Here is a 19,493-nt window from a genome sequence, read left to right on the forward strand (position 1 = left end):
TAATGACACGCATTGCAATGCTAGCAATGTCATCTCATGTGTGTGCCAAAGCTAACGAGCAGCGCCCTAATTGTAAAATTAATTGAAAAACATTTTGATTAAAGACCACCCTCCCCACCCCAGCCCTCCTCCGTCTTCATCAGCTCCCCTTTCCCTCTCTGCTGCCATCTCTCTAGCCACCTGTTATGTCCTTTAGAGCCCCCCCTCCAACATACACACACTCTTCCCACTTTATTTTCCACATCCGTACTGTTTCTGTGATTTTCTCCTTCTTTCAGCGTGCACATTTTTTCTAGTAACACTCTCTTCTTTTAAATTACAACTGTATGTTCTCAATCTCCCTCCTCATCTCCCCCTCCCTCCCTTCATCTCTGTCTTTTCCCATCAGGCCCCCCTCTGCGCTGCTGTCTCTCTCTCGTCTCCTCTCCTCACGTCTCCATTACTGTCTGTCATACAGCCCTCAGCATGTCTGTATATGCTTTGGTATTCAGTGACGGGGGTTAAAGTGAAAAGGAGTTAGTGAGGTGGTCGTCTGTGCACAGCTTTGCCTCTCTGCGGCACGCCCCTTTCCCCCCTCAGCCCTTTGTAGGCTCAGTCCCTCGTACCTGACTCTCATTCACTCACACACTTTCTCCTTCCCCGCTCTGCAGCAAAGCTCCACAGCGTATGATATGGCTAGTGTGCATCTCCACTGGCCTTTCATTCTCTAGCCTCCCCTCTCATCTTGCCTCTCCTTCCGCTGTTCTCACTCGCCATCTCTCTCCCCCCCGTGGGAACTGAGGTCCAGTTAATTATCCCGCTAGAGAATCCACCGCCATATTTTTACCTTTTGGAAGCAACTGTGTGTGAATGTTTGCATTTGTGCACACGGAGCCACGTTTGTAATCGCTTGAACATGTCATGATAAAATCTATTAAAGGGCACGTAATGTATCTTAGGCCTCCCTTTGTGTGCCTCAGAGCTTATTCAGCGTGAGGACGTTTTGGTGCAAAATACAAGGGGAGAGAGAGAGAGAGAGAGAGAGAGAGAGAGTACATAAGCTTGGAAAGTGAGAGCACCATATAGGGCTCATTAATGTCTTGTTGCCGTAATGATACAGACCAAGAGGCGACATTGATCATCAACGAATGATTGATAATGGGCCGTATCGATCAGAACAACAGTTTGTCACCATGCAGATCTACGTCCCAGTAGGAGCCCTGGCTCCCATGGGAGGGTGTGGGAGCGTCGCCACGAGCGCCCATGCGTGTTCATTAATTCAAGAGGAAACATAGGCAAAAACAAACGCCACTCTGATGAATGCCAGTTTTGTGCATAATGAGGTAAACATAGCTCTTAGTCAACAGAGGAATGGACTCATAAATTAAATCAATCTTTGTCAACAATAAGCTGTAAACGTGGACTGTTCAGGGACCTTTCCAAATTCTTTAAGTTAGCTTTAATAGCTAAATTGAGTGAGTAAAAACATTACTCCTTTTGCTGCTTTTTTTTTTTTTTACAGGACCCAGACTGTCTCGCAGAATAGCTGGCAGTGAAAGAAAAGAGAGCAAAGTGACTGCAATACCGGGTGGAGTGTTGCCATAGAAACACAGCGTCACAGCTCCTAAGCGGATAACACATTCGGCGCCATTCCCTTCATTGTAATTCCCACATCCAAGGGTGGAGCGGGAACAGGTGTGCTCAACAGCTTTCTTAAATATTAGAAAGGAGGAGTGGGGGAGTGTTTGGCACCACCAGTGACATTTTCTCTCTGAATTTAGAGCAAAAGCTTGTTCTGCTGTAATGACGACCTCGGGGGGAAAGAGCGTGGGATGGATCTCAACGGCATTCATTGAAATGCGAGGGATGGCGATATGATTGAGGTTAAGTTGCAATGCGCATAGTCGTATTGGATTTTTTAATCTGTTACTTCCTGTTTATATTCCTTTCACACAATGGCTGTTAATTGAAAGTGCCTGTTAACTGAAGCAGTAATTTGAATCCCACCGCTCCCCACACACCCGTCTTATTCTTCTTAAGAGAAAAAGAGGAGATGAGGAGAAACATTCAACGAGATGTCGGATGTTTCTCCTCACACGTGTGTGTGTGTGTGTGTCTGTGTGGGGCTGGCCCACAGGCAGATCACCAAACAGCTGTGCGTTAGTGCCAGGCGAGTAGACATTTGGTCCACTCGACCCATACCGCTGGCACACAGGGTGGGCAACGGTGTCCAAGTCCTCCTCTCAAATCCTCGGTCCATCCGTCCATCCCCTCTCATTGTCCCCGGGGCAGCAGGCGGCCTCAGCTAAAGACTGATCTGCTTGAAGGGGCACAGGTGCAGGAGGGGGGGGATTGTCCCACTGCCAAATATTTTGCTTCTGTTTCCTTTAGGCTTATGAGTGGGTTGTGCGTTCTCTCTTTTGCTTCCGGGGGGGGAATGAGAAAGCTGCAGATATAGGTGTTTGATCAGCCTGCCGATAGAACAGCTAACGGGAGAGAGTGAGACAAAAGAGCATGGAAAGAAAACTGGAGATATTGAAACAACAGAGGGGTAAAATTCGGATGGAGATTTTCGCAGGACTGAAATGAAAAACAACAGCGGGTGGTGCAATTGGTTCTGTGTTTCTGGACACACCAGAAATGAAGTGGAGGTCCTGTTGAACGGACACTGCAGTGAGCCTGCAGCGGTGTTTGGTGCAGATGTGTGTGCCAGGGGTGTCTTCATGGGGGCACGCTCCGTGCAGCCCTCAGGGAATGCAGGATGGGGAGGGAACCAAGGACCGCCGTGGTTTCAGACCTTCTGGAAAGCTTTAGGAGTACCTCTCAAGCCTTCAAGTGGAAGCTAACGTCCATTCGTGGTGCATTTAAAAGAGAATGCATGCACTTAAGGGCTACTTATTGCTTCACGTGGCAGAAAAGAGACGGTGAACAAAAGTAGATACATGCGTGGAAGCCTTGGTACACTCAGAGACTGGCACATAGAACAGCAAACCTCTCTCCCACTCTCTCTTTGAACGCCCTTGCTTTCTCATTCGCTTTATGTCTCCCAGGATAGTACTCAGAAATGTTGAAATGGAGCCTAACACATGAAGCAAGAGGGAGGGTCGTTTAAGCTTAAGTTAAACAAGGGCACTTAGATTTAAAAGGGCCATAATCTTCAAAAAGGGGCGCTTTAAAATCAATTGACAAGACATATAAAAGGTAAAGACAGATTGAGAGGAAGGTGTAGTTGTTGGCAATTAATTGACGTATCTTTATGAATGAGTGTGTTTAATTGAAAGTCATTGACAATCGTTCCGTGCGTGTCTCTTTGCTTGTGTGCACGCCTGCAAATTTGTGTGTGTGCTCGCCGGGGCAGCGCAGGTGTGCTGGATAAGCATCCAGAGCTGCACTGAGCCACCGATTCAGCCCTGCACAGTTTGGGCCCGAATCCAATCAGGGCAGCCATCTGGTGACCAATCAGGGCCCTGGCTGTGATGTCACAGCAGCAGAGCTCTGGGTTTCATGTGAGCTGGGAGGGGTAAATGCCATGAATCACATCGGACCGCCGTGCTGGTGAAGCCAGCTAGCAGGGCCACGCAGCAGACTGTCGGGCTGTAGCAATGCAAGCTTCACTGGATTGGATGATGAGGCGTGAGGGGGGCCGAACTGTGCCACTGACCAGGATGCTGGGTCACCGAAAACCAGGCTGTTGTGCGCCTGCAAAATGTGGGAGGCGTTGTTTGTGTGTCTTTACTGACAAGAAGGAATTGTTGGCCTGCGCACAAGCTCCTTCTTTATTCATGGCCCGAGCTGTGTAGTACACATAATTGTGCTCCCAGTGTGTTTACTGGAGAAAATTTGCATTTCTCTCTTCCCACTTCAATTTGCAGATGACGGCAGGGGACACTGGAGCCCTCGTGGTTAGAGCATGAAGACAATACACTGGTGTGATTGACAGCCCTGTTCATTCTAACGTGATTTATATTTCAAGGCTCTCCTCGGTGTGAATGCTTCCATCATTTTAAGCAGTCTCAAACAGCACAAACCCAGTGAGTCACCCTGACCCAGACCTGCAGCGGAACTGTTCCCAGCTCTCTCACCACTTGCGGTTAGCAGGCCAGAGGCGTGGCGGACGGCTGGGTGACAGCGAGCGGGAAGTCTCGGGAGACCTGCTGTCACTACCGAAAGGCCCTCTGCAGGGCATCAGAGGGGAAACAGGACAGGGGTGACAAGAGAGAGTCTCAGTGAAAGATGACCTTAAAAAGCTTCACAGCGCCATATATTGCTTTAACACTCGGGTCTGTGAATATTTCATCAGCCCTTAAGCCAGTTGTGGAATACAGCATGTCGTGCAATGGTGGGGCAGCTATAGTAGAAAGGCTTGTGCTACTGTACACTGAAGCCTCATATTGTCTTGTGCTTCAGGGTTTTCATTTATAAGGTGACAGAGTCCAAACTAGCCTACAGTATTAAATGCAAATCCCTCAGACGTACAGTAGCCTGGATAGAGGAGGGGGATGTACTGTTAAGACTAAAACCAGTTAAATCCACCCTCCTTCCTTCTGGTGCTTATCTGATCAGTGGAGCAACCAGCTAACCCCCCCCCCCCCCCCCCCCCACCCCCCCATCTCCCCCAGCATGGGATTTAATGTCAAACACAGGCCATAAGCTGTGTTCAATGGGCATGACAAGGATAAACATCAATGGGAACACGCAACGTTTTGCAGGCCCTGGCTGCACATATACAACGGCGGCAGGGCTGAGACGAGAGCAGCATCTTGAAATCGGCACTTACCTTTGGTAAACAGGGGAGAGCCCCCCAGCCGGACCTCGCCGAACACCTCATACGGAGAGTGTGAGTCCAACAAAGAGAATGAAATTAGAGGGAGAAAGAAAAGAAGAAAGAGCGAGAGGTGGAGGCAGCCACCAATCTGAGAGCCCAGCATAGAGGTGCAGGAGGTGGAAGGTGTGTGAGCTTTTGTGCGTTTGTGTTTGTGCACTCTGTGTGTGCCCACCCTGCCGCCACGGTGACTTCAGGTGCTATCTTCTTAGCCGTGACAGTGGGGTAATTAGAAATTTTAACACTCAGTGGAGCTTGTTGTTCCATGAGTTTCTTTCTCCAACTCTCTCTCTCTCTCTCTCTCTCTCTCTCTGTCATTTTCTCCAGCGTGTCTAAACACACACACACACACACATTCTCTATGTTCTATTATCTCCCTCAGCCCGTGTTATGAATGACACACTTAAAGCCTGGAATGACTTGGCCATGCAGCAGTGGATCACAATTAACGTTAACACCAGCATCTGTGGAAATAATTGTCACAGCTCAATTTTAATGTACTGGTGACCCGTTTTCCCTACTATTAGTATGAAATAATAATTTAACATAGAATTATTCATTTGTTTAGGGCCATTGTCGCAAATGTGTTTATTTATTTAAATGGCTAGAATTAGTGACTAATTACAGTGTTTTCACGATCGGATGTTTGAAAAGATGAAAATGGATAGAAATTATTACCTAATTATTTGAATCGCCCGTTGGATTATTCCAGTGTGGCTGGGCGATATGGTCTAAATCTTTTACCTACAAATATCTTTTGGCTTTTACATGTTTTCTGTAATTCATTGAATAAATAGTCTCCAGTATCTGAAATAATAACATGGTAATAGCTTTCTTTTTTATATTCCTGTGTGATAAAAAAAAAGACAAATCAATAGTCCTGAATTTGTTCTCCTCATGTTAATACGGATAACATGAAAAGAGTAGATTAGTAGAGAAAGATTAGGACAAAACTTTGATTTAACATCGTTTGAATTTTGAGAATTTTGAGCATTTATGGCGTAATTTTTTATTCATATATGACTGTGATTTTGTCACGATTCCATTGCCAAATTGAACACACGGCTCTAAATCAGGCTGACTGTAAGATAAGGATTAAAGATGGTAAATTCCATTTTATTTCCTTTAATAAACATAACTTATGGACAGTGTTGGGAAAGTTTACTTTCTACATGAACTAGTTCAGTTCATAGTTCAAACTTCAAAATATTTGAACTAAGTTCACAGTTCCAACTAGTTCAGTTATTTTTTTCCATATGTTGCTGCGAGCTATTATTTTTCAAAATTATTGCCACAGCCCAGAACCACAGACAGCAATTATTTTATCAGTTTTAACACTGAAGCTATGCATCAGATTTCATCTTCATATCCAGTTTTGAATCCTTATCCAACCAGGGTTTACATTAGCATTAAGGGGATTGTTGCTTTAATGTTGCTGTCCATTCACTCCACACTAGCAGCAGCTGCAGCATTCACCCCTACAGTACATTCTCAAACACATGCTGCTTGAATGGTCTTTTTTAAATAAGGAATAAAAACACGACAGTTATCATTAAGGTGCAAATGTTTGCAAAGAAAGGTCAGATTCCTCCCATCCTCACCGACCTTGTCAGTAACTTCATAAAACTCTTAATTATTATACGTTGTCTCTTTGCTACACGCAGCTGTCGGCTTCATGCATTTCTTTTTTTTGATGTGCGACGCTGGAGGCTGGTGTTGCCAGATCGGGTGTTTTTTCCGCTACTTATTAAGGCGCGTTTACGGTGTGTTTTCTATAGAAATCGGGCACCCCATTGAACGATGTAAACCTGAAAGAACGCGCCGTTCACAGACACCAGAATGAACGAGTTCACAGTGACGTTCACTGGGCATTAATACAGTACGTTTAGTTCACATTCGCCCAAAATATGAACGAGTTCAGGCACAACACTGCTTATGGACATCTATTTTTGAGTCAGTCAACAAATACAGGCTTGTTTACTGAAGCAGTAGAAGGACACTGTTGAGAAGCTTCTCGGATTAAAGAAAAAGGAGAGAGACATTTTCAGGGACAGAGGATTGAGAACCTTGTTTGTCCTTTACTGGATGATCAACATGTGTTACGCGGATATGGGTCCCGAAGGTTGACCCGGGGGCCGCTGATACAGTGGCTTCCACCCTCCACTGGAATCCCCCCAGCGCCTTAATTAGCATCCTAACTCTGTTCACTCAGCCGGCGGCACTAGCTGTGGAGCATAGTGCGAACGCAGGCGATAATGAAATTGCACACCGTCGACATCATTAAAGATAATCTTGCCTCATTTTGTGCTGGGACACATAATCCGAGGAAGATGCAGTGAATAACAGGAAGAGCTCATTTTGCCAGAAGAGGGCACATAGACGGCTTCCTACCGTCACCTCGCTGGCTCCCACCACTCTAAAACCTCTGCTTACCCTGGGGTGGTGCCCGGGGGGGGGGGGGGGGGGGGGGCGGGTGATGAAGAAGTAGGCCGCTGTAGGTCGGTTCGAGGGGAAACAGATCCCAGGTCAAGGCAAGGCTTGTCTGAAGGTGTCTCCAGCGTGAGTCTAATTGAGCGCTGTGTAGTTAATTGTTTGTGCGTGGGAGAGGAGAAATCAATCTGTTTTCTCACTGCCGTGACTTCTAGGCCCCGGGGTGAGAGACTGGAGCTGGCACACACACACACACACACACACACACACACACACACACACGGCAAGCTCTGCCAACAATGCCCAAAGACCATCCCTTGCAAGCACACAAGACCCGCATGCAGATCAAAAGCCTTCCACTACTGGCGCGCATGTGCGCTCCCTCCTCGGAGGAAGAGGATGTGCACGAGGGGTTATCGAGTCGGATCCATGCATCGATCGGCTGGCTACCTGCTGAGAGAGGAGTCACAAACGCGAGCCCTTCTCAGGTCAGAGCACTAAGAGACGGTGGGGATGAGAGACAGCAGAAGAGAGAGAGAGAGAGAGCCACAGAGCCTACAGCTAGTAGTGCTCCCCCCCCTCACCCGTCCTCTCTGAATGCAGAGCCAGCCATCTACTTTGACTTGGTGGATATCCATCAGAGGAGCTCTACTCCGCTTCTTGAACATTAGAACTCTTCAATTTGCTACTCGGGTCGGAGAGGCGTGCCAACCGCAACTAATTATTGTCCTTATCTTTTTATCTCTATCAATTGCTATAGATTATTCTATACTTAATGTTTAATACATACAATTAATCTACAGTGAACCACTGTGCCAATTAACATATAAATGCAAATAATGACTGGGTATGCATATTTAGCTTATCAGCTCATTTGCATGTGTTAGTTATCTTTCAGGGTGTTTCAATTTATGACCAGAGTTATAGTGTAAGTGACTGCCTATTTGCATTTTAAATGCTTTTCTGTGCGGGGGGAAAAAACAGCACCGCCTTTGACTCAGCGCTCTCTGACGCCGAGCAGAGGCGGTTGTGCTAGTTTAGGGGGGGTCGCCATTAAAAGAGCGCCACCTGAATAATTTACTTTTCCTTTCTATGGGAACGGAGCACCGACGCACATCTGATCTCATTCGAGCCATCGAAGCTTCGTCCCCATTGGCCGACGGCAGCTGGTGGAATGCCTGTAAGCTCCCGCTTGATTGGCTGAGAATTATTTATTCTCACTCATCGCCATAAACTCTTCCATTATTGATGTGAATGAAGCAAACTGCGATCTGATGATGAGATGCAAAGAATGGGACGAGAGCTGCGGAGGGAGAAAGGGAGCATTGAGAACAAAACACGCAGTGTGGGGGGCGGGGGAGGGGAGGGGGGGGTATGGCGTAGCAAAGAAGTGAAGCAGCAGAGGGATATGTTAAGGGGGAGGGGTGCTAAGGTGCGTGAGTACAAACAGTACTATCCTTCAGTTGGATATCAGCAGCAGACGCCGTGAGATGTCTGTTGAATCATCTCCCTTTATCCGCTCGGTTCTCTTTCTCCACCGGACCTTTTTAGCCGAACAAAGGCAGACAGAGGGTGTGATTCAGAACGACCAGACGCCCGAGACTCCTCGGGAACAGAGGGGCGAAAAGGTCGCGTGGAACAGTAGGCTCCGTGGAGACCACCGACCAGAACGAGAAATGTTTGGAAGAAATGATGTACTCAGGCCCTCAGGGATAGAAGGAGATGGAGGGAAAAATTAGTATACAGAAATAAGAACGTGTGGGTGTAGCTGTTTGCCAGGAGGGTACATGTCTCAGGGCGGATTCATTAAATCCTAAAAAGTGTGTGTGTGTGTGAAATGAATGCATGGGATTGTTTTACGGTACACGCGTGTTGTTTTTTTTCTCTGCACGTATGCCGGCGGGGTGTGTGGAGTGGGGAGGGGGAGGGGGGGGGGACGGTGGGGTTTCACCCTGTGCGGATGGCGGCAAAGCGTTTCCAGCCCTCGTGCTGTTGGTAATTAACAGGGGCAGACAGTGGAAAGCAGCACCTGTTACAGCCCGAATGACTGAGGCCCTGAGCTCTGGGCTCTGGGCTGTGACTCCCACGGCTCCTCCTCTGGATAATCAGACCACCGCCGCCGATCCTTCCCCCCGGGAACTCGCCGCATCGACGCGCACACTTGAGTGTTTGTGTGATCATGAGGGTTATTCATTAATAAGAAGAAAAAAAGGCAGATGAAGAGAAGTTTGGGACAAAGGAGGAGATGTTCCACAGCCACTTCAGTGGTAGCTCCACACGTTGCCCGGAGGCGCTTCGCCTTACCTGTCTGGGCGCTAGACAGCTGAAAAAATACACTGGCTGCCGTGTGATGACTTACTATTGTTGTGCCAAAGACCCGTCTCTGATTTTTGACACCTCTGCTTTTTTATTCATTAGTTTAAAACTGAAAGATAAAGAAGCATCAACTTCAGATTCAGCTAAATAAGACTGCATGGAATTGCTGGCGCTTGCATGTCTGTACGTAGACATTATTCCTCCTGTTGTTCCTGAGTAGCTATGAAGGCAGCTACTGTGCTGTCTGTGTGTGGCACAGCGTCGGCGTGCATTCAGGTGAGGGGGGGGCGCATGCCGTATACAGACAACGGTAGACAGTGGGAGGTTGGAAGCACGGAAGTGAATGACAGCCATGTTTCAGAATTGGGGCATGTCAGCCGTGCCTGCTGTGTCAGAATCTCATGTTGCCCACTCAGCCTATCGTAAAGCTGGATAACCTTGCCAGGCAGATTGGGGTCACTGCTATCAAACCAGATACATCACTCTGAACCACACACTCGCAAACCGTTGCACAGCACAACTCACTCACTCACATGTGCACTTGGATAAGGGAGAAATATTTGCGTACGCACAAACAAGCAAACTTGCTGTGCTTTGGAAAGCGAAACAAAATCATCGGATAACACACAGATACAGGGAGTCAAGGGAAAATTGGCTGTTAGAATCGGTCAAGTTGCCCTGAAATGGATTCTCTATTGTGCCCAGTGTCACAGAGAGAAAAAAGCAAGCTCAGCTGGGCTGAAAAGAATCCAGATACACATCTAAGGTGTAATTTATGTTCACTAGCTTTACAGTCTGGAAGGAAATACGCTTATGAGGCGCTCTGAATGCAAATGGCTGTGTGTGTGTCTGCGTGTGTGTGTGTGTGTGTGTGTGTGTTGGGGGGGGGGTGTTCCTTTACAAGTTAGTGTAAAGCTGTGACATTAGGAGTACTGCAAATAAACAGCACTCTCAAGCTAACGGGCCAGAAATTTAAACCCTGAAAAAACAAATCAAATATTGATGACATCTATATAGATACATGTCTGTATAGATATATGTAGATATATTCCTTTTGTCATAAAAACTCACTTTTTTAAAACAAATGCATTGGAAGGGATGAACTCAATATCAAGGGAAGAGGAGGAAACAAATGGCGAATAAAAAAACAAACAAAAATCACTCCATTACATCCACACGTTCCAACTTCTCAGCCCACTTCCCACACACATCTCTGTAAATGTGATTAATAAGAAGATATCCCTGGACTGGTCAAGCAAGAAACGATTAATGGTTTGTTCGAAAGTGGAATCAATCGGTCTCGGTTTGGTTTTTGCTCTGTCGGACCCTCGTCCAACTAGCTCCAATGAAACCAAACCTAAGCCTGGACAGATGGTGGAGCTCTGACGTTGTACATTAAAGATGTGAAGGAATAATTAGTTGAGGGTGCCGCTGACACAAAAGACGAATACTTTCATTGTAAGGGCCTCAGCAATGAGATGAAAAGAATGTCAACCTATTTTTAAATGTCACCGTCTCTTTTTGTTCTGAATCCCTGCTCTACTTTGTGCTACGGATCTAAAATGGGTCAACATCACATGTGGTGCCCTGGTGGGCCCTTCTGTCTGTGCGCGTATATGCGGGTGAACACGTCTGTAAGTGCTTACAGGGACATGATCATGTGTGGGTTACTTTACACCCACATCAACACAGGAGGAACTCCCCAGAAAAATCAGGCGGGGTTTTCTCATGTAATTATTGTCTATTGCCCCCCAATTATTAGCAAGCATGAGTTATCCGCAAATGATTTAGGCCTATTGATGTGCTCATTATGAGAGAGAGAGAGAGAGATGTGGTTGTGTAGTGTGTGCGAAGCGTATGCCCGGGCCATGGCAAGCCGTAGCGCGTCAGTGAGGCAGGGGATCGCCCTGCTGGAGCGTTCAGATTAATAGATAGACACTGATAACAGCACACACAACTCACAGCGCTTCTAAGTCCTTAATGAAGACGGATCCGGCCGGAGCCTGGCGGAGCGCAGGCACTCGGGGGGGTGGCAGCCTGCCAGTCACAGCCAGGTGACATCTGGGAACATCTGAATGCGAAGGGCGGCAGGGAGCAAGATCCACCAGAGAGAGAGTGCGATTTCATATCATTATCATGTTGTAGCGTAATGCGTTGTTGGTGGCTCGTAGGATTAATGTCGTGGCCGGCAGTTATCACTCTTTGTGTAGACTCAATGGTCACAGTGAATTATTCATTGGCTCCAATTGATTCGCAACGCAACTTGTGCTGACAAAGTTGACAGCGCAGGATGACTGATATGGAGTATATCGAATTTGACTATGAGGCTGGGACGCAGGGAGAAGGAATAAGGGACAACGGGTGAGAAAAAAAAAGGCAAAAAGGCAGAAACGGGTTAAAGTTATGGATCTGTTCAGACAGATGTGGCACAACTGGGCCGCTCAACTGTTTTCCTTCTAAAATAGATTTCTATGTAATTAATATGACAAAAATGGACGCGTCACATTTGTCAGTGCTAAATTGCGTTTTTCATGCTAAATTAACGAATAATTTTTCAACTTGGGGAAGTGATTGGCCTGCAAGATTGGGTCACAGGTTACTTCCCTGCAAGATATCTGATCCCATTAGAGCGGGGCTGCAGCCAGTGTTTGTGTTGGAAGACAGGTGGGTGCTGAGGTCACTTCCTCTGGCAGCTGTGGCCGGCATCACAGGGCAATCATTGATGGGTGGTGGCATGGCCTCCTGTTGCATCAGTTATAATGAACAGTGACAAGCTCTCTGCCGCCACAATAAATCACAGGCCACACAGCAGACAGTGAAGACCAGGCCGGAGAGAGCACGCTCTGTCTGCTGGCTGCGTGGTGGTGCCGTTGCTGACTAACCGACGGACGGGCTGACTTGGGGCAGACAATCTGTATCACTCATTCGGCGACGAGGACACGTTATAACACACAGCCAACCCCCTTTCAGATGCTTATGGGCTCTGATTAGCAACTAGTAGAATTAGTAGAACTTTCATACTGGGTGCTTTACAGACCTATTAATAGCAGTGGGGCCTACTACCCTTTTGATAGCTAATAGTGCAGACTCCTGAGATGACGAGGCATGTGGGTTTGTGGAGAACTGCAGTTTGAGGGCAAATGCCGAAGCAGGGAAAGTGGTACAGGAGTGTCTATTGAATAAAGTGAGTCGGGATTTCTCTCCAGCCCCTTTCTTTTTTCCTTTACCTCTTTGACAGCCACACTAGCCGTGTTTGATATCCCTCCGCTGTGTTCTGCAGCTCTGCAGATTCCCTTGTCTAATTTGCATTCCCTTAAAGCACACTTCCATTAAAGTCTCCCCCCTGTTTTTTGTCTCTTCCCTCTCGCCTTTGGTTTCTTCAAATAGTTTTTTTTTTTTTTTTTTCTCCCTGGGTTGCTGTTTTGGAAGGAGCCTTATTCCCTGTTGACTACACAGCCTATCCCCGCTCTCCCTGAGTCAGTCATCAAACACATTGGCCCTAATACACAGGCCATTACCAGAGCTCTGATGTTCCATCTGCACACAGCCGGCACAATGGTGTCATTATATAAACAGCCTTGCTGCTGCAGCCAGTGAGATACCACCACAGAAGAGCACCGACCTTAACCCACCCACCCCGGTAAATGAGCTGACCTGAATGCGCTTGTGTAGTCGCCGCTATCTTAACAACATTATCCATCCTGAAAGAGCGCTCACGTGTTAACAGGACAGTGCGCACTATGGCCGAGAGACCGCGTGGGCTGCTGAGCGTCGATGTAAATGTAATACAGGTTGTTGTGGAGGAATAATATCTAATACTATTATGTAGCCTTTGCGAGCGATAGCCTCACCAAAAAGGATTAGAGAGATTAGAGATTTGCCCAACTGGAAGATAGCGGGGAAAGGGGGGCGGGAGGACGCCGGTACGCAAGCTGCTGTCTTTTTTTTATTTGCAGTGGCATTGATTCAATCTTGTTTTTGGCATGTGTGTACAGATGTGTAATCGTAAAGCATTTTAGAAAATGCGGTTGTTTAACCTGCGAGTTTTAGGATATTAAATGCTGAAAGGGCACACTTCCTGTTTTGAATTCCACAGATAACAATGTGAGATTGTGCCAGCCGTTGCACTTGATGTCATTTTTTTTTGCACAGTAATTGAAGCTCTTTCTCATAATCAGAGTAAGCGGATTCCATGTGCTGCGTTAATGGGGGGATTTTAACACAAACACGCGCACACACTGCAAGTGGAATTGTGTCCAAATCATCACTCTGGCTAATTTGAATAATCATTGAATTTCATTTGCCTGTCATACCTCTTGCATCCTTGAAGGCAGGGTTTGGCGGTAAAAACACAGCCTCCCACTCAGCAAAGATCGGTCACAGATGGTAATGGTAATGATATTTCATCATCTGTCTGTTACTTTTCAAAAGTTAAAGCAGGATGATTATATTCACTTTGGCGAGTGATTGGTTTTTATGGAGGTGAAAAAGTAATTAATTAATTCTGTTTCATTCTCATTTATTGTTACACTCTGTTGTAGAGCTCCCTCTTGCCCAGCTCAAGAGAGTACAAAAGAGTATCGAGTGTGACAAAGCTTCAGCACCGATGATTCAGGGGGAGAATTACTTAGAGGCCCCCAGGCGACGCATTCGTTTTTGTCGTTCTCTGCAGTCTCATCACACACTTTAATACTACATGGCTAGCCTTCACTGAGTCTCGTGATCCTCTGCTCTCACACAAAGGGCCTGTCTCAGACGTGACTGAAAGGGAATCACAACAGCATTTGACAAATAAGTACTTGTTATCCATTTTTTGGGGGGGGGGGGGGGTTTAAATGGATGTTGGAAGTTTATATGAAGTGAATTTTACTTGATTGCAAATATTTTATGCAGCGTTTTGCCTCACTTTTGATTTGTAAGTAAGATGTGATTGCCATTCAATTTCGCACCCTTGACTGTGTTGGTTGCTAGGAGGCAATCATTTCCTTCAGAGCGGGAGCTTGCTACCGAACCAACTATTTGTTGTTGGAGCATCTGAGGCATAAACAATAATCCTAATAGCAGGGGAAATGCTTGTGTTTCATTTTAGGACGCAAAGACTTATCTTTGCATGAAGCAACAGACGGTCACAAGTTATGACTGGCAAATCTTTAAATCCAGCACAAGTGTTTTCCTATCCAAATAAATTAGCCCGTTTGTGTTTGCACAATTACCTTTTACCAATGACATTGCCCTGCAGGATTTTCACTTGTTCATACAACTCACTTCTTCTTCAAATACATATATAAAGTGTTATCCAGTGTTGCAGTGTTATCCGAATCAGCCGCTCTAGGCTCTCTAGGCTTCTGACCACGGGGCTGCACAGTCACCCTGTCGCATCCATGCACCGAGTTGACTCACACGTACCATAACTGTCTCTCCCACCTTGATATCAGATTCCCCTTGGAGTGGGAAAAAGCGAGAGCTTGAGCGACAGCGGCTGAGAGTTACACCGGCTTTGCTAATTATGCAGGCCAAAACCGTCGACGTAAACTCTTTGTTCTCCCTCCTTTTGATTCCGGTTCGGGTAATGTTCCTAAATGCCGCTTTCTTCTGTACAGAGATATGTGCTTGATGGGGCAAAAATAAACCCCTATATGAAAAAGGACTTGTGACACCCTGTCCTGGAAGAGCGTGTCTGTAAAACCAAACAGAACCTTAATGATCACGGCCATTACCGTAATGATCCAATAGAAGCGCATGATAAGGCTTTGGATCAAAGAAAGCCTGTACTTTTAATAGCTGAAGGAAACAGAGGGCAGCATCCCAAAAAAGGACAACGGAGCCATGCTCATAAGTGTGACTTTGCCGCTGCTTCTGTCCATCGGCCTGTCTCCCTCTTTTCCCATTGCTTACCCTCCTCACCTTGCCACCAGCGCGCTGCAATTGCGGTCCCTCGTCCCGGTTTGCGTGCTCCGGTCTCACGGGGGGCACGATGATCCACGCCGTTAGGAACAGGAACAGTGATGATAATGATTGTGAATGTGATCAGCGCAGGTCAGCCTCTGGCCTCGGGTGGGCAACATCCACCAAGTGGAGAGAGCGTGGAGTTTGAAGACACCCATCTCACACCCGGCGAGGACTCCGAACCTTTTCCCGCCAGAGACAGACTAGTATTCACAGTCTCCTCTGACATTTCTTCCTGCTTTGTTACTATTCTTTGCTCACTTTTCTCATTTTCAGCAGTTTCTCCTCCCACTCTGTCTTATTTATTCTAATTATACAGAAAGCTGTCCTTATCCTGCTTTGTCTGCTCCCTACTTCCTTTTCTCCTTCTCTCCCTTGTTTATTGGTTAGTCAGGCAGATTGATGCTTTCACCCTTTTTTTTTTTGGTCCCGTCGTTCTTTTCATTCCTTTGTGGCTTTTTTTCCTCCATTATGGCCACCGCCACATCCTTCTTTGCTCTGCTTCTGTTCCTGCTGTTCTCCTTCCAGATACAAATACATAAGTGTTGTGTAACGCTGGTCTTCTTTTTGTCACAAAATGAAATCAATTTATCCGCCGTGCACTTTTCTTTCCCTCCTTACCTCAATCCAGAACCTTTCCTCCCTCTCTCACTGCTCTTTCTCTAGACCATCTCATCTTTGCAGACCACAGGAGAGCTTTTGTTGAAAAGTACACAGAAGCAGACAAAAAAAGAAAAAAGAAACACACACATTTTTCTGATTAAAACCCGCAGAAGTTGAAGAAAAACAACGACAGCCCGTCACGCACAGGAGAGGGTCACTTTTTTGACCATTAATAACACAGCGAGGATGGGGGCGGAGGAGGGAGAGAAAAGGCCCCGAAAAGGGCGCCGCCGCCAAGGCCTCTGCAGCACCACATGTCTATTGCTATTTGTTTACTGCTTTTCTACTCTGTCTTTGTCTCTCCTGCTCTCCCTCGGAGCATGTCCTTTTTTTTTTTCTTCTCAGCTTCTGGTCATAGAGGGTGGTCGCAAACAAACACAAATTAGGTGCACCGGCTGCAGTGGAGCAGAGGTTGTGTTTGCTGTACACATCATAGAAATAAAGGATGGTGTAAAGAACAGCTCCTGCGGTAGGGCTTTGTACCCCTCTCTGCACGCGCTCTCCCCTTTTGCTGTTTGCCTTACGCCTCCTCCCTCCTCCCTCCTCCGTCTTGCTCGAACTCCACCACATCCAACATACTAATCCACACAGCGACTCCCCGGCAGGTCGGTGGCTGCGGGCCGGGCGTCGACTCTGGGGAAGAGGGTAAATATCAGAGAAGGTCAGGGAGGGGAGGGGCTGGAGAGGTGGAGGGGAAGCCAAATCAGTGATGACAAAGGGGGGGGGGGGGGGCACCCAGTCACTCAGGATCAGCCATCGTGGCTGCCAGGAGAATAAGGCTTTGCCATCCCTGCATGTTGATCTGTGTGTTGTTGAGCAAACATTCAGAAGATTACACAAATGCAAGGGGTATTCTGACAGTTTTAGAGGTCCAAATGTTCAACTTTCTATTTGGAGTTTAAAACCAAGAAAGTGTTAACATTTCTTTGAATTCTTGACACACTTTTTCACACATTCTGCCACATGTGATCAATCCAGCATATGTAAGCTTTATCACTCTTTATTGCTGAAAGAAACATTATGAATATGTTGTTTTGTGGGATTAAGCACGACACATATTCCCCCATCGAATATATTTGGCTCTGAAAAGGTGTGTTGGCAAGGGACAAATGTTTAAAGTTGGAGCTTTTTAAGTATCCTGAAGTGGTAATTATAGCTGAAAAGGACTCAACATTTGGAAATGAATGAAGTCATTTCAAAGTAAACTCACATCCTGTATAGAAGCCAAACCTGTTGTTGTGAGTGTGTGTGTGTGTGTGTGTGTGTGCGTGCAAACAGCCTATTATATTATGGCCTCCTATACTCCAAGTTGCAAGGATCAATCAAATAAAGGAGATGGGTTTGAGCTTTGATCAAAGTAAATACTCTTCCAACAAAATGTCGGACTAACTCCAATTTGCCTGAGGAGGCTCAGCAGGAGGAACTCAATCCACAACAATACCGTTCCTAGTTGTTTTTCATTCAGCCCGTGCAAAGGCAGAGTCGTTTCTACAAGAAATCAGAGCTAAAGTTCCAGATTATGCTTCATTTCATTGAGCAACTGATAGATGTGAGCCCTCTTTGTTTACATGTCTCCACGCAAACATGTACGACACACATACACGCACATCTACACACACACACACACACACACACACATAAAATACGTGTCTTCTAATACATGATGTATATGGCCACGTTTACAGCTATAAAGCATATGTTGCGTGTCTGATTAAATCAAGCGTTCAAACGCTGTAGAGTGATGAGCTGGTGCTGGTAACAGCTGTTGCCATGCCATCATGCACAAAATGCCCTCAGATCTCCCTGTCCTATCATTATACCTGACCACCACAGGGGGAGCCTCTCCTCTGCTACCTCTGATACCTTTTAGTATGCCGTACCAGTCGAGACCCAGTTGGTTTTGTGCAGAGTTGTATTGCAGTGGTGAATGCAGAATAAATTAGTCAACACCGTCTAAATCGAATGCCATACTGAGAACGTTGAAATTGAAAAACAGAAAAGTGGAATAATTGCTTTTCATGAACGTACAGTTACATGCATATCGTTATTTGGCCCTTACCTTCCTCGTGTTTTTATCCCTCTTTTTCTGCAGGATCACCCTCCTGCGGGGCGCAAGCTGAGGACGTGCCGCCCGGCTCACCTGTGCCTGCTGACCGCCTTTGCGCTTTAGCACCGCCCCCTTGCCCTCCCCTCTGCTCAACCCCCAACATGGCTCGGGCAGCCTGGGTCATCTTCACCTGTGCTGTGGCTTTCAGCAACGTTGCTCCATCCTCGCCAGGTGCCTCATCAAGATTTAAAAATTTCTTGTATTTGTATTTCCTTATTTAACATTGATCATTTACATATTCATACAACGTTGTGTGGCTCCACTGAGCCAGCTTGTAATGCAGCGCACAAAATCATGTGGGGTTCACTGTAACTTGGCTTGACCAGGTTGTAGCAAATGAGGATGTAATATTTATACCCCAGCTACGTGATAAAGGTTCTAAGTATTATTTGTTGTCTTGCTGACCAGGCGAAAAGCACCGTACTTGATTAAACTAAACGGCCTCTGCAGGGGATGGAGTGAGCTAGTGAGCTAGAGTGTGAGTGAATGTCAATAAAATGTCTTGTCATCTTGATGTTAGTTGGAGCGTTGCAGGAATATAAGAAGGTAATCCGTGCGTGTAATGGCGCCATATGTGTGACCCCCTTGAATGTGCCGTGTACCATGAGAAATTTCATTGTGTGTGTGTGTGTGTAATAGCTGTTAGCCGGGCAGCAGGTGACCTGGTTGGGCTGGAGTGATGCTGGAGGGTGTGTGTCTGTGTGTGTGGGTGTGTGTGTGTGTGTGTGTGTGTTAACGAATGTGTAGGAGGGAAGGAACGGCGATTGCAGAGAGAGGCGGAGGGCGGAGGTGGGGAGGGAGGGGCTGTCGGGTGTCCTGCTAGTGGCCTGCCACACAGACAGCGGCACACCATCTGCTGTACGCTCTCAGTCATCTCCGTGCCAACGAGCTGCTGGGTGATGGACGACGGCTCGGACGAGCAGGGGGAGGAGCGCTAGGTGGAGGCCCTGGGACTAAAGGGAGGGGCTGGTGATGACGCAGGAGGGAGCGGACGAAACCGAGGGAGGGAGGTTAAAATTAAAAATGTGTCTGTGTACGCCTGTGTCAGCAGTGGTTGTAGCTTTCCCTCTGTGTAAGCTCTGATTAGCCAGGTGCACTTCCGATTTGAGTAGGTGCTGGCGCTTAGATGAATCTTAATTTGGCCTCCTTTGTAACATTGGAAATGAGGAGCTTACGCTCTGTTCCATCGGACACATTTGCCCTCTGGCTACGTGTTTGTTTGTGTGTGTG

General features: G+C 46.8%; 1 protein-coding gene across 3 annotated transcripts in view; it reads left to right on the top strand.

The window, feature by feature from the left end:
- Positions 1-19,493, top strand: part of adgrl1a (adhesion G protein-coupled receptor L1a) — an 81,044-nt gene that overhangs the window by 17,149 nt on the left and 44,402 nt on the right. For all 3 annotated transcript variants that reach the window (XM_037475574.2, XM_037475576.2, XM_062565945.1), the window contains exon 2: positions 18,249-18,434. In XM_037475574.2, coding sequence (XP_037331471.2) covers positions 18,365-18,434 — 70 coding nt within the window. In that variant the 5' untranslated portion in view covers positions 18,249-18,364. The remainder of the gene's footprint in view (positions 1-18,248; positions 18,435-19,493) is intronic.

The sequence above is a fragment of the Pungitius pungitius genome, chromosome 12, assembly GCF_949316345.1.
Source record: "Pungitius pungitius chromosome 12, fPunPun2.1, whole genome shotgun sequence".
NCBI lineage: Eukaryota > Metazoa > Chordata > Actinopteri > Perciformes > Gasterosteidae > Pungitius > Pungitius pungitius.